Source organism: Phaenicophaeus curvirostris, chromosome 15 (assembly GCF_032191515.1).
Source record: "Phaenicophaeus curvirostris isolate KB17595 chromosome 15, BPBGC_Pcur_1.0, whole genome shotgun sequence".
In the NCBI taxonomy this organism is placed as follows: domain Eukaryota; kingdom Metazoa; phylum Chordata; class Aves; order Cuculiformes; family Cuculidae; genus Phaenicophaeus; species Phaenicophaeus curvirostris.
Window position 1 is genome coordinate 228344 of NC_091406.1, and position 15114 is coordinate 243457.

The 15114-nt window shown below is 50.0% G+C and overlaps 1 protein-coding gene across 1 annotated transcript; it reads right to left on the reverse strand.

Moving 5' to 3' along the window:
• Positions 1 to 74: 74 nt before the first annotated feature.
• LOC138727333 (C-terminal-binding protein 2) lies at positions 75 to 9115 on the reverse strand. Its single transcript, XM_069869701.1, has 9 exons — positions 8986 to 9115; positions 8516 to 8670; positions 8279 to 8423; positions 6758 to 6964; positions 5933 to 6147; positions 5027 to 5157; positions 4745 to 4872; positions 4545 to 4665; positions 75 to 3526 (listed from the first exon to the last, which is right to left on the reverse strand). Exons 1-9 carry the CDS (start codon positions 9032 to 9034, stop codon positions 3355 to 3357), a joined length of 1323 nt encoding a protein of 440 aa, XP_069725802.1. The 5' UTR covers positions 9035 to 9115; the 3' UTR covers positions 75 to 3354.
• Between the last annotated feature and the right edge of the window lie 5999 nt (positions 9116 to 15114).

A 15114-nucleotide genomic window follows, 5' to 3' on the forward strand; every position in this document is an offset into this window, starting at 1 on the left:
TCACCTGTGCACGTTTTCAGCCCTCCCCTTCAATATTCTATCAAAGGCCATCCCTTCCACAGACAGCAGCCGTGTTCTTTGGAGAACTTTATTAAAATATATCCAAGAAGTAATCAAACATTTTATAATGAGTCAGGAGAGAACTGAAGTGAGGAAATCACCTGTACAGAGGACAGTGCTGTAAGTTTTTGTTTACATGCTTTATTTCAATGTTTCACAGTTTAGTCATTGTCTACAAAAATATATTTCTGAAACTCTGAGTCCTCTATAAAAAAAGCTGGTCAGCAGCAGTGACCCTGACAAACAGAATGACAAACCTTGGGACACGTGAGCACCTCCCATCAGCAGATTAGTGCCGCTAGGGCACTCCTGCCTCGCCCTGGGAGACTTCAGCTCTTTGGGATTAAAGCTCTGCACTAGTTCTGAAGGAAGGCATGAAAAAATAGAAAATCCTTCCACTTCTGTATAGTGCACTCAGCTTGGGAGGGGAGCTGCAGGTCAGCATGTCCCATGGCAGAGTGCTAACACAGGCCCTGGCACTCAGGGAGGGAAAAGACCACACGGTGCTCAGTACTGGTCAATTTTTTCTTGAGCTGCCTTGTTCAGAATAGCTTTCAGGTGGTGACAGCAGGTTTGGTCTGTAAGCAGAGGTACAAATGGCACGCACAGAGTAGCCCTATAAGCACGAAAGGAGTCCTTCTTTGTGGCCACAATAAGTGTTCTGTTCATTTCCACCTCAACATTTCCTGTTCTACCTTTAATCAAGGGGGAAAGTTTCCTTCACAAGGCTATACAGTGTTGGACAGAATGGAGCCACTGTCAATGCTGTGAGCTTCAATTCCTTAGTACCCATAAATGGAGGCATTTCTTATGGTGCCAATTGTTTAGTTTCTACCCTCACTGGTCACCATTATATCTAGGCAATAAAAATAAGAATTGAGAAACTCAAGTGTGCCACAACTGAGACCTTTGCACTCCTCCTCTGCTCAGTTATTCGACTGGCCAATAGAGACATTTGCAGTTAAAAAAAAAAAATAGGCTGCCTCTTTTAAAAAAATAAATATCTTGCATTGTGCTCTAGAAGAGACCAGGTCCGTGTACTCTGATCCTCTGCATTCACAAAGCTCATAACTAGAAGCCTCTTACCACAAAGTAATCTCAGACCTGAGCTTCTAATCAGGGCAGGAATTTTCAGACACAAATAAGGAAAGAGACATACACAAAGATGGGCTCCCAGCCCCTGAATGCTTTTCCCCACCTGTCTCTCAGAAGAACAGCTTTCTGAGCTAGCAGCGTATACAGTTTAGATTTCACTGAGATTAGGAAACTCGTGGAAGTGCTGCTGGTTATCTTAGGTACAGCTGCAATTGAACTGCTTCTGAGCTCCAGGCCTGTGTTCCGAAAATGTTCCCCTGTAACTTGTGCCCTCCCCCAGCCCCAGTCCAATCTGCCAAACCTGAGCAGCCAAGGAGGTATGTGAATCTGAAGTAGAATCAGCATCATCCATGAAAACACACCAGCCAACAAGCTTCACTGAGACAAATACCTTATTAAGAAAGACACTCAACACTAGAGAACTAGTATCACCGCACTAATGTCAAACAGTTTAAGTGTAAAATTTGTAAGAAAATGCCTGAAATTTGCTTCTTGCCTGTTTTCCTTTCCTGAACTGCTGGGGGGAAGTGGAGGAGAAAGGAATCACATCAGTAGCAAGCCATTATATGAAGGCAGTACTAGAGAAAAAAAATTAAAACTAGGAAGTGATCTAACAAACTCCGCTATTCCAAAAGCTTTCCTCAGTTTCCCAAATTGTCAACAGCCTAAACAGAGGAGTTTTCCACACCTTAAGGTGTATTTCCAGGCTGTTCCCAGCTGTTCAGCTTCCAGTCACAGACAGACAGCAGAGGGAAGCACCACAGCAAGCAGACAAACTCACACGTAGGGCATGCCTCTTACAGAGCACCTGCTTTAACATACCCAGACAACGTGAACAAATCCATTGGGAATTGTTACATCTTGTGCAGAAAAAGGCTAGAACCGAAGTGCAATGAGATGAAATTAAAGGAAGATTTAGAATTAAAGGAAAATCATACCCCATGGGACCTGTTTTGCTGAAGATTCCTCGCCCCTCAAAGGAGCGAATTATATTCAATAATTTAGAAAATGGCGAAACTTGAGAGCAAGAGTCCTGCCTCGGCTTCACGAGAGAAGCTAAGAGTGTTCTTTCTTCTTCAGTATCATAAAGCTTACTCATGTGAAAATCCACTGTCCAGCCTTGCCAACCACTGGAGATGCAGTATACGTCAGCAGAGCTGAAGAGTCATTTGCTCAGCTGCTGGAAGCTGCCTTCTCAACCAGCATGGAGGCAAGTGCCACTGCCACTGGTGCGTTACTTCTAATTGAAGCAGTTATGCCAGAAGAAAAATAATCTGTAGCACAAAGCTTAGAATTCTAACCTGATAGATGCCATGTGGATGAACACTGCTGCTAGACTGTGAGGTATGTGTGAGGAACCAGCGGCTGCAGCTGCAAGTTATTGCTGCTTGTTATCTCCCAGTGCAAGTTTATCCCACTTCTGCATCCTCTTGCCTTCTCTGAGTTACGCAGACTCCAGGGTGAGCTGCTTTGAAGCCTAACAAACACAACAGCCACCAGAATGCATTTGATGACAATCTTGTCCAAATTATTTGCAAGGCTGGCTTTGAGACAGTTACTTTTAACTTCAAGCCTTGTACTGCATAGACAAAACTTGGTATGGTCAGGAACAGCAGTGCCTGTGCTCTGTCTGTTCTCACAGGAAACCTTAATTAAAACAAGCTAAGGAATACACAGAGCCGAGCCCAGGCTGCATTCTACCAAAGGCATAACAAAGGCAATAGCCACAACTTCTCCAATTCACTAATTTGTCTAATATTTCCCATGGCTACACATAGAAAGATTCAGCTGAATTAAATTTAAGCTACAAGTCCCAAATGAAAAGTGTGCACTGGCGTCTGGTGTTCAGAACACCAAGGGCCATCCCTGATCTGGCAGCTCCACTTCTGTTTTCAAGTGCACAAGGATAGTTCCCAGTCCCAGCCAACCAAGGCAGAAACATGGGAAACATCACTGGTTAAACCAGAGATTTACGAGGGGAGGCAAGGTCACTGCTGCCCTGCCCCAGAGAAGGAGAAAGATTCATTGAGAGATTAAAACTAAAGGGTTACAAATAAAGGCAAGAGCTAAAGTTTGCCAGTAATGAAATGCATCCTCCCGTCCTGTATGAACAGGAAACAGTCTCTGTCAGGTGTTAACGAAGGTCCTAGGAGGAGATACCCTCCTACTTTTTTCTGCTGCCAGAGGAGAAAGACGCTGCTATTGGTCAGCGGGAATCTCTCTGTCTGCATCCAGTTTGCTTGTCTCTCCTGGGGAAGGGGTACGCGGTGTGGGGTGAGAAACAGAAGGGATCCCATGAGCTACAATGCCTTCCACTACTGGCGGTTCTGGCAGCCCAGGGGTGGCTACTCCCACTACTCCTGGAGGAAACCTAAAACCAACAGAAACAGAGAAATTACAGGCTTGTCCAACCAAGTTCTGCAAGGGAAAAGGAGCCATGTCCTCAAGGAACCTGCAGCATACAGAAACACTCCAAGACAGAACACAGCAGAAGTCTCCATTTTTGATGAGTAGCAGTTATATCTGAATACCAAATGACATCTGTTCCCAGACAGGCAGGGACAAGTCTTGGGTCACATACCAACCATTTGGGGAAGAGGTACAAAGTTCATGTCCAGTAGAAAACAGTGCAAGGCATTGTATGTAGGCCCCCTGGAGGGCTGGTAATTCCCTCCCCATCAACAGCAGGAGTGCAGGCTGTCACTTATCCTTCATTGAGCTCTAAGACAGAAAAAGTAAGGAGCTGAACTAATAAAACAGCTAGACAAGACGAAAAATAGGAGAATACTACTCATGAATTGCTAGTGAACCATTCTTCCCTTTTGCCTCCTCCATAAACACATCTGAACCTCTGTAGATTTCTCAGAGAAGGGAAGAGAATGTATTTTCCACTTTGCAGACAGGAGAAAAACAGAAGGGAAGCTACCCGTCCACAATCACTTGGCAGGTATTTAACAGACAAATAAATAGAAATACACCGAATATAGGCCACTGTCCAAATCCACTGGACAATGTATTTTTAACAGTCCATATTTGGGCTACAGATCAGAACTGTGTTTTGTTTATACAGCCCTAATGATATGCACAACTTCCAAATGTGAAGATCCAGACCTCTTTTCAGGCACACAACAAGCTTTCTTGTATTAAGAGAACTGGGCAGGTCTTGCAAGGATTTGGAAAAATGCAACTGGAACCAAATATGACCAAGTAAACATGAAATCCTAGCACAGCTTCAGAAGCACCGCTGTTAAGTTTCTGGAAAGAACTCATATATGGAGTATACAGGAATAGAAACATCTGCTTGCAGGTAGAAGCAGTCTGAAAACCCAAGGAGGGACATTGGCCTACTTCAGTTGGAAGCAGTGACTTGGACAACCCACATATGTCACCTGTAAGCTGCAGCTCCGTTGAGTTCTGGATGGACAGCTGCAGGATCAATACTGGACCACTGGGCTGCCAACAGCAAATACTCCTTGTTAACACAGTTCCTCAAAGCATCAGGTATGTGACCTGCAGGAGTGCAAAGAATGAGAGTGAGCTAACCAAAGAACACTTATTCAGCTGCAGAGCACACAGTCTTCCTCTTTACCTGTAATAGCTCTGCGAATCTCTTTAGCTGCATCTTCTCTGGATTCAATGGAAGCCTGTTCGCTGTACCAGGCAGTGTGAGGGGTGCAGATCACATTGGGTGCATCTTTTAAGGGCCCCTGGGCAAAGCTGTGGGGGAAAAAAAAATCAAGTGGTTTCTCTCCAGAAGCAATAACCCTCTCTGTCCTCTTGAGTAGCACTAACTGCAGTAACAAAACACCAAAAGGATCGCTCAGTGCAGGTGAGACGCAGAATAGCAGCGGACATGCAGGTGCAATGTTACCTGAAGGGCTCAGACTCATGCACGTCCAATGCTGTTCCTCTGATTCTCCCCTCTTTCAAGGCTTGTGCTAGGGCTTTCTCATCTACCAGCCCTCCCCGGGCTGTGTTCACTAAGAAGCAGCCCTGGCGCATCTGGAAGAAGAAAAATATTAAGTGGGTTGAGAATGAGACTTTTCAAGGCAGCTTAAGTGAATCTTGGGAAGTCTACTGGAAATGAGCAGCAGCCTGCAGTGATTGGATGAGCCTGGATGAACTAGGAGCGCTCTCACTGCAGAGCTGTGGGGGCCACAGGGGAAATGCCTGCAAGCAATGCTTGAGAAATTTGTTTCAAAAACAAACAAAAAAAGCACAGGAAAACAAGGGCAAAAGTGGAACCCTCAAGTTCTCCACTCCACAGTCACCCTACTGCATTAAAAAAAGAAGAGGACACAAATCAAATACCCATCTATATGAAACTGGACCACAGCATCCAGAAGTCTGTCATGAAAGCACTGAGAAGCATCCACAGGCAGTGGAGTAGAGCCCGAGACTGACTTTGCAGTGGGCTTGGGCAGAGAGGCTTTGGCAGAGCCATGTAAAGGAACTTACACAGTCCCAGCCCATCTGGCTCTGACCAGCAGAGTCAATTATGCATTCTAAAGGTACTTTGAAATTATTCAATCACCTAAAACATTCTTTATAACATGAAATTACTTGGCAAAAAAAGCCAATCCTATTCTTAACATGGAATTCTATACAGCATAAAGCACAGGCACCCAGATCCACACGCTCCCAGCCTCCAATGGCAGCAGAAGGCACGCAATAGAGGTCGCAGGATTCACACGCTCTCAGCCTCCGTGAAAGCAGCAGTTTCTGTTTGCATTCATTTCCACAGTGCTCTGTGGGGGAAATCAAGCTTCTGCTGCACCTGTTTAATAGTGAAGTCATTGATGAGGTGATGGTTATGTTCATTCAGGCTGCAGTGCAATGTGATGCAATCGCTGTGCATTAGTAGATCCTGCAGGGTTCCTACTCGTTGTAAACCCAAGGATCGCTCCACTCCATCCGGCAGATAGGGATCATAGAAAATCACGTTGAAGCCAAAGGACTTGGCTCGCAGAGCCACTGCCTGTCCAACTCGGCCTTCACAAAAGAAAACCCACAATCATCAAGGAAAGGTAAAACAAATTTAAAGGCAAGATACTGTGGTAGACTGGGAGCCTACACTGGAGTTTACTGCCAGGGTCCAAGGTAGTGCAGCCCTGGAAACCCCTAGGATTGCCATAGGGATCCAGAGGAGGTTATTCAGTGCTGATCCCACGTGGCTTATTCTAGTCCTTCCCCATGCAATAGCCAGAGCTTAGCCTAGACAGAGCTCCATTTTTCAAATCAAATCTGGACCCTGGGTCACAGGCAGTAATGATCTCACAAAAACTTGGAGAAGAAATTAGCAGCTTTCAGGTGGCTCTGTTACTGATATAGAGCCTAGCACACAGGGGAACAGGCATCAAGAAGAGCTGTCCGAGTGTTCCAATCTAGCCATTTTGACATGAAAAAAATCCCCAATCCCATGGCATACACCCAACTCTTGAAGACAATCCTGCACCACAGAACAGGGCGCTAGCACTGCTTATGAATCAGTGTGTTTCACAACTAACAGAGGTAAAATTATCACTTTTTTCAATCTGTGACTTTTTACATTCCCAAAAACTTTCAGAGTTCACTTTTCAGTCTAACAATTCCCATCACTTACCTAGTCCAATGATGCCCAAAGTCTCCCCACGGATACGCACAGCACCTCCAGCCACCTCTCGAATCTGTTCTACACTTGAGGCTCGATTCCCTTCCCGCATAGCCTGATGCAGCCAAGTAACACGGCGATAGAGGTTCAAGATGTGGCAGAGGGTGGAGTCAGCAGTCTCCTCTACTGAGGAGGAAGGGATGTTGCAAACTGCAATGCCTACAAAGCCACAGAGGTCATATAAGATTCTTAGCATCACAACACTAAACCAGCACAGAGCTCTTCAGGCACAAGTGCTGGAAGATAATTTGCTGCTCCAGAACTCCTGCCAAGAAACACAGCATTCATTTCAGAAGATCATTCTACGGCAACACAGATGTGACCAGCCAGCTTTTTAACCCCATGGAAATGCCATTCCTTCCTTATAAATATCCATTTGATTGATACACTCACCAGAAAAGAAAACAGGCTGAAATAAGAAAACTGGGTCATACAAGTGATGCAAAAAACTGACTGGTTTAGAGACCTGCACCCAAAAACATGCACCTGTTCCAGAGATGTTCCTGACAGATTAACTGGCAGGCTGTAGAAGAATTAAGACAGATGGTTGAGCACTTTAACGCCTTAGAGTCTGAATGCTCGCTGCAAGCATCAGCCTCCCCAGGAGCAACAGTAAGTAACTGACTTGTTAAAGTCTGAGAGAAACCACAGAAGCCTTTCTGAATCCACCTGAAACTACGCTTAAATATAACAACACCTAATACTCCAATTCTACAATAACATACAAACACAAGGGACCGTAAATCCTATGGCTACAACTATCAGGTAAATTACTGATGCAAACAGAGTTACAGTCTTGAATCAGCCATGGTGTGGCCAGCACGAGTAGGGAAGAGATCACCCCCCTGTACTCGGCACTGGTAAGGCCACACCTTGAACCCTGGGTTCAGTTCTGGGCCCTTCACTCCAATAGAAGACACTAAGGGGCTGCAGCGCATCTGGAGAAGAAGAATGGACCTGGGGAAGGGTCTGGAGCACAGGGGTTCTGGGAGTAGCTGAGGGCCCTGGGGCTGTTTAGTCTAGAGAAGAGAAGACTGAGAGGAGACCTAACTGCTCTCTGTTACTCCCAGAGAGGAGGTTGGAGCAGGCAGGGGTCAAGCTCCCAACTAACAAGTGATGGAACAAGAGAGAATGGCCTCAATATATTGGTTTGCTCAATTCTTTCCTCACAAACAACCCAAAGGTGCCTCACTAAAAGTTATCTCAACACCACATTCAGGTTTCTGATTCCCAAAAAATAGCATAGACACAAACATCTATAGCAGAGCAATCTGAGAACTGAGAATCTTTCTTTCAAGCACCTACCAGCTCCGATATTTCTCAGCTTCCTAAAGATGCGTGATGCTAAGCAGCTCCACATCTTTTTACATAACAGGTTTTACATGCACTCGGCTATAAAACAGAAAAACACGTGCAGTGTTCCACTTCACATTCAATTTTGATCGCAACAGAGCCCTGCTGATGTCATCATACCTAACTCTGCAGCAGATTTGATGTCAACATTGTCATAGCCACTGCCAATACGCACAATGACCCTGAGGGCTTTGAATTTCTCCAGATCCTGACGAGAAAGGGTGATGGTGTGATACATTAGCGCCCCCACTGCCTCATTCAGCACCTGCAAAAAAAAATGGTGCAAATCAATCTCTGCCTTGGCCACTCTTACAGGCAGAGCTCTACATCCAAATGCTCATGCATTCTCTTGCCCACCTTTTCGTGGATTTCCTGAGTCGACTGAGCATCACAAAATGCCACTGTAGCAACATCCTTCAAGATGGGCATCTCCACAGTGCAGTCTCGTCCATCCAGGAGTGCGACTAGCGGCCGTGCTGGCATCGGGCCATTCACAATCGGAGGCCGTATGCCTGTCGAGACAGTCAGTAGGAGAGAACGTGAGAGACACCAATTTCAGAGCCCCCATTCGCTAGGCCAACGAGTCACTAGTTTTGGTAAGGTTCTGCAGGATTTTGGAAGGGATTAGACAAAGCAAAGTAAATACACGGGGACCTCCCGGTCCCACGATTAAAGAACAACAGACACGGTCCGCGCTCGCCCCGCTCCCCTTCTCGAGGCTCCCAATACCCCGCACAAAGCCGCTCCGGGCCCGCTTCCCGCTCGGCCGCCCCCCTTCGGCTGCCTCCGCGCTCCTGGGCCCCCGGCGCCGCCCCGGCCCGCCTCACCCTCGCAGATCCGGTCCAGCCGCTGCCGCTTCACTTTGTGGCGGTCCATGGGCCGCGCCGGGGCTCCGGTCACCGCCGCGGCTGCCGGGCGGAAGCGGAAGGGTCGGGCCGCCCCGCGCGACGATCGCTTCCGCTTCCGGCCCAGCGCTCCGGCGCCTCGGGGTCCCGCGAGCTGCCGGGAGGCCGGAGGAACACGAGGTGGCGCGAGGAGGGACAAGGAGAAGGGCGAAAGGTCGGCGACGTCGCCGTAGTTTCAAAAGCGGCGGCGCGGATCCACCCTCTCCCCGTTATCCGCCCTCGGGAGGGGGGAGCCAGGAGAGAGCCGGGGCCCGACCCGACTCTCGGCGGCTGCACCGGGTCTCCCGGGCGGCCCGGGGAGTCCACACCGAGACTGAGCGGCTGCCCGGGTCCCCGCCGCCTCCCCCCGGCATCGGCTGCCCCGCGGCGCCCGCGCGCCGAGGAGATGAGAACCCAGCCTCGGGTGGTGGGACAGCGCGGAAAATGAGAGCGCGAAGAAAAACGTGTGTTCAACAAACAACAATAAAGGAAAGCGCTTCAGGAAGGGCGCGTCGGTGTCGGAGGTTTCGCTTTGACCCAGAGGGCGGGAGCGTCCCGGGCCGGCAGCCGCCGCCTCCCCACCGATGCGCACCCGGGCCCGAACGCCAGGGGGCGCAGAAGGCTCAGGGCTGCGGAGCGGAGAGCGCCACCAGGTCGAGAACCCGCGGTGCGGCGGCTCCGCAACGACCGTGGAAAGCGGCAGCGCGCCCGCGCCCCGCGCCCCCGCCCCGCGCCCCGCCCCGCGCTCCCGCCCCGCGCTCCCGCCCCGCGCCCCCGCCCCGCGCCCCCGCGCCCCGCCCTCGCTGCGCTCCACGCGCCGTCAGGGGGCGCTGCCGCCGGTGCCGCCGCAGGTCTTCTGTCGGCGTCGGTGCGACTGCTGCGCGCCCCGCGCGTTCCCGTCCCCGGGGCTTCCGCGGCCGGGTTGTGCGGGTGCTCGGAATGGGAGGGGAGGGTTTCCTGAGAACAAAGGAACCGGAGTCCCTGTAAACCCCGTTGCCAGGGGCAGAACCGGCGGGGAAGCCTCGTCCACCAGGCACGGAGGCTCCGCCAGGGTCCAAAGTGCTGCGTGCGGGAGCGGCTCGGCCCGGGGCGCCCCCGCAGCCTCCGGTGCTTCCGATGCTGCTGATAAGATAGAGGGAGCAGCCCCGTCCCCGCAGCCCGCGGGCGGGAGCGGCTCGGCCTCCGGCCCGTCCTGCAGAGCCGCGCTCGGCTGCCGCGCGCTGCGCGTCCCCGGGCGCTGACAGCGGGCTCGGGCTCTGGTGCCTTTGCAACTCGTTTTCCAGGGCTGCGGGGCGGTAAGAGAGCCCCTCTGCAACGGCTCCGTGCCAAGCACGCGAGCCCAGCCCCGCCAATCTCCGCGGCCCTCTGGAAGCGCAGCCGAGCGGGCAGGAACAACCCCTGGGGCCTCGGGCCGGGCGGGGCCGGGGCGGCGCGGGGCCGGTTGCCTTTCGGAGCGGAGCTCGGTGGTGTCTACGGCAACTTTCGGGCCCTGTCGGCGGGGCTGCTCCTCGCCGGCCAGTCCCCGGCCGGAGCAGACGCGCGGAGTCGCGCTGCTCAGCTACGCACCTCCCCTTTCCCTCCTACGCCCACAAGGTGCCCGCTGACCCGCTCCTTCCCTTTATCCAAGTCCCTGTTGTTCCACGTGTCGATTGCTCGCCCTAAGTGATGATCATCGGCGGTGTGTTAGTTCCTTTTTCCTGTTGGATGAGGCACAGACAGCGGTTCTCAACAAAGATACAGTCTGTCCATTAAGATAGATGACCGTGTACCTATCCAGGCAGGTGCCTGCACGTCTCTGCTCTTCCCGCTGCGAATCACACGGAGGTTAAAGTACAAGATCAGTTTTGAATGCTTTATTCCTAGAGGCAAAAGAATAAAACTGGGCCAGACGTGGCCAAATAGCACAGGTACCAAGGCAGGACACCGGGGAGCTGCTGCGGATATTAAATCCCCAAACCTCCTTTGGCAATGAGCAGCCAGAGCTGCTCGGGGCACCAGCGCTCGTGCTAGGAAATGGAAGAGGCTTTTATTTGGTTTTCTCTGAATACAGACATTAAGTTCTGCTGGGCTGTTTGCATTAGGTTAATATTTCTGTAGTGTACAGGTGTTGAAAGGAGCTGTAAGTGTCTGCTGTCTGTCTCCAGCCCCCGTAAAGAGCAGAGTGTGGCGCTGTAAATATTAGCCCAGGCAGAGAGGTGTTTGCACAGCCCTCCCCTGGGCTGCCTCCCGCAGCAGGTACTCTGATAGCACTCCGCACGAATGACCCAGGCCCAGCTGTCAGTGCCACAGCCCCTGCTGCACCGCGCAGGAACATGCTCTGGGTTTGACTCAAGAAGGGTTGTAGTGATCAAATCCTGAAAAAAAATAAGCAGCAGAAACACCAGGGTGTGATAATCTTCACAAGATAAGTGCTACGAAAAATACGGTAAAATTAGTAACTCAGCACATACTGCAAAAAAATACTTGCCTGGTCAAAGACACTCTTTGCTGGCTGTGGGGTCGCAGATGTAGAGAAGAAATGCCTAGCACATCTCTGGAAGTCCTGCTTGCTTTAGCACAGCGATACACAGTCATTTCGGAGAGAAAGTAGTGATTCATGGTCTTGGTTTGTTCAAAAAGGCTCCCCAGTAAGAGGCTGTGCACTACTGTGGATTTGAACAGGAGGGGAAACTGAAGCTATCCTCCTGAAGATGCAGTAGGGATCTTCCTGCCACAACTAACGTGGGAACAGCACCAGCACAGTGATCGGATTCCTTGTTTCACAGAGGATCCTCTGGGCACCTCACACACAGTCTATGACAAAACACAACATGGATGTGGCTTGCATGTGTGCAAACGTGCTGAAAAAGTTCTGAACGGTACATTGACTGTACTCAAATAATTTCCATGCAAATTGACTTCCTTGATGAGTTTGGGCAACTCTGTGCCTCAAGGTCCCATGTGTAACAGTTCCCGTTTGCCTTTAAGCTGGTGTTTAAGTGCTTAAGCGATGATATACTGCCTAGATACTATGCAGCCTCGGAACAGAATGGTGCTTACTGCAGTGGTTGTTGACAAGATGCTGTGGTCAAATCTGCCAGGACAACAAGAAAAGGAAGAAGGTGTCCATTTTTTCCACATTTAATCCCCATGCAACCTTAACATGCAAGGTTAACACCTGTTTTGGGTAAAACAAAATAATGGCAAAGATCTGATGAGAATTTATTTACTGTGAAGCTTAGTCACAAATCTATTTCATCACAAGATCAGCTGACATTTAACCCCAAGTCAGTCAGGATCTAAATGAACATGCAAACAGTAACAAAGATAACATAAACCACAGAACTGGTGTTAAGACCTGAGGAAATCAGATCAGAGTTGGTCTCTGCAGCTGCTTGAGGAGGCCAAAGGCCTGGACCTCACATGGAATTAGAAAAACTGATTCCTGAGCTGTTACATATTACTCTGGTAGGTGACCCCCGCAGGTCAGAGCTGGCCTCTACAGTTTCAAATGGAAAGAGTGATGAAAGCTCTGGTCAGAAGAGACTGGTACTCTCCGAGATCTGTAATGAGGTTACTGTGTGGCTCTGCGTGTGCAGGAAGGGGGAAATAAACAACCTTGTTATTCCATGGTCCCCGGGCAAAGGTGCATGTACGTATACAGAAGTGGTGGAAGGGACCATTCCCCAGCAGCAGGCGGCTTTGCTGACTACTGAAGTGCAGCAACTTGGCCGGCCCTTCTCTGGGCACTATGTCAGGGTTTCTGTACTTGTCCACTTGCCCAGGCAACCTGAAAACCCTGCAACAGCATTCAGATTTAACATGGAAGAACTTTCTTTTTCCTCTTCTGTTTGCCGCAGAGCGTAATTCAAAGCTGAGTTAATGAATTATCTCAGTAGGCTTTGTGTGAATGTTTACAATGACAGAATCTGGTAAACAGTCTGGAAAGGAGCTTGAAAGACCCTCAAAACCATTCTCTCGCACCAAGCTGGCCTGGTCTGTTGAGAACTGTTCTTAAAGGTTCTCAGCAGTATGTATGACCTCTTCTTTTTCTTCCCTTCACACAAAAGTTGTTATCCTGTCGTTGAAGAAATTGTATTGGTCCCAGATAAATCCAACCGGGAGACAAATAGCAAGCCTGTTATTTCCCACACCCTAACAGATAGTTTATGTGTTCAAGAGGCTTCCTAGAGCTTGAAGTTATGATTAATTGTTTGTGTTCTTTCCTTTCTTGAGGCGCACACACAGTTTCTCTTCTCCAGGCTTTTCTTCTGTAGGATGTTGGCTATCAGTTCAGAGTTTACTGAAATCTGCCTTTGCTTAAGAGAAACGTAAAAACAGCAAAACAGAAACACCAGACTAAGAATCACAGATGAACAACTGCCACCATCCAAATCACCCTTTACACTGAGTATTCTCAAAAAACTATATCTGTCAGCTACAGCTGGGTCCTGCAGAGCTTCTCCTCTGGTGGCTGTCATCATCTCCTGTACCAAGGAAGACAGTTAACACATTCCACAAACTCCCTGGCCCGCTGGTACTCCTGCAATGAGGGGTACTAGGCAGCTGTAACCTTTCACTGCTGTGCACCAGATGATTTGGCATGGGTTCATTTCACAGAATCACAGAATAACCAGGTTGGAAGAGACCCACCGGATCATCGAGTCCAACCGTTCCTATCAAACACTAAACCATATCCCTCAGCACCTCATCCACCCGTGCCTTAAACACCTCCAGGGAAGGTGACTCAACCCCCTCCCTGGGCAGCCTGTTCCAGTGCCCAATGACCCTTTCGGTAAAGAATTTTTTCCTAACGTCTAGCCTAAACCTCCCCTGGCGGAGCTTGAGGCCATTTCCAGGCAGCCTGGAACATAAGTGGCAGGGCCCAGTTTTATTCCCTTTCAACAGTCACTCAAATTGCTTAGGAAAGACCTAAAACAGTCTCAAAGCAAGTACACAAATGACACAATGACACAGAAAGCAACACCTCTTCTTCTCTTTCCTGTTACTCCTCACAAGTTGCACCCTACTGCATTACTATTCCAGCCACGATAATCATCCAAACAGGTCTCAGATGTGCCACAGTTATAAATGGGTTCACGATTAAAAACTTCCAAATCCACTTGTTTATTCTTATAGTTTCCTACAAAAAGCATAGAGAAGCTCATAGGACCAAGCCACTTCTTGTTTTTTTTCGCGTCATTGCAAGTAAACTTCTTTGCTCGTAGTTCTTCAGCCTCAGTAACTCAATTTCCTCCTTCTGCACGGTAACCACAACAATTCACCACAAGGTTAAACAAGCTCTGTCCCAGCCACCATTTTCCTTAAGCTCCCCCAACTTTGATTTTGATTAGACTTTGAGTCATAGCAAGAGTCTCCTCTCCTCCTCACGGGTGAAGCAAGAGTCTCCAGTGTTTGTGGACAACTTGTTCGCACTCAGAAGAATTCTTTGACGGCAGCTCCCAGCAGCCAGCAAATATGTTCTAAAACCCAAGAGGAGGGGGGCAGCACTGAATTGGATCGTGAAAGCTCAATGTTTGCACAGTTATCACCCTTGCCGTTGCGCTTTTCAGGCAGGTGGGACATGTCTCTGACCCACAAACAGTTGCACTGATGTGCGAGGTGCACACGTTAGACTGTTACTCTTGTGCACTGGTTAATGCGAACTAAAGAGCAAGATCTGTTTAAAAAGCTGCCAAAACGCCGGGCAGACCCTCAGCGCCGCGGTGAGATGCTGGGCTTCCAAACAAAGCCGACAGGGAAGAGCCAGCGCCAGCTCATCCCCCCGCAGACCAAAGGATTCCCCGCGTGGGAGTTCATTCCAGAGCCGCTCGGCACCGTCCCCTCTGGGAGCGGAGCGCAGGCCGCGGGAGCTGCTCCCCGAGCGGTCGCACCGCTCCCCCCGCGCCGGGACGCGGTAACTAACGAACGAGCCGCGGCTCCCACGGCCCCCGCAGAAGCGCCGCTCCGGGAAGGCGGCTGCGAACCCCGCCGGGGGAGGGCGGCCCCGCCCCGGCCCCCCCGCCCCCTCCCGGTCCCGCGGCGGCGGGCGGGGCGCGGGGCGCGGACGGAGCCGCCGCGGGACGAGAGAGA

Excerpts from the sequence above, each read along its gene's own strand:
- LOC138727333 (XM_069869701.1), bottom strand. The coding sequence starts at position 9,034 with ATGGACCGCCACAAAGTGAAGCGGCAGCGGCTGGACCGGATCTGCGAG. Across the intron at positions 6,965-8,278 it reads CAAATCTGCTGCAGAGTTAG|GCATTGCAGTTTGCAACATC; the intron begins GTATGATGACAT and ends GTGGCTTTGTAG. Across the intron at positions 4,666-4,744 it reads GATTCGCAGAGCTATTACAG|GTCACATACCTGATGCTTTG; the intron begins GTAAAGAGGAAG and ends GCACTCCTGCAG.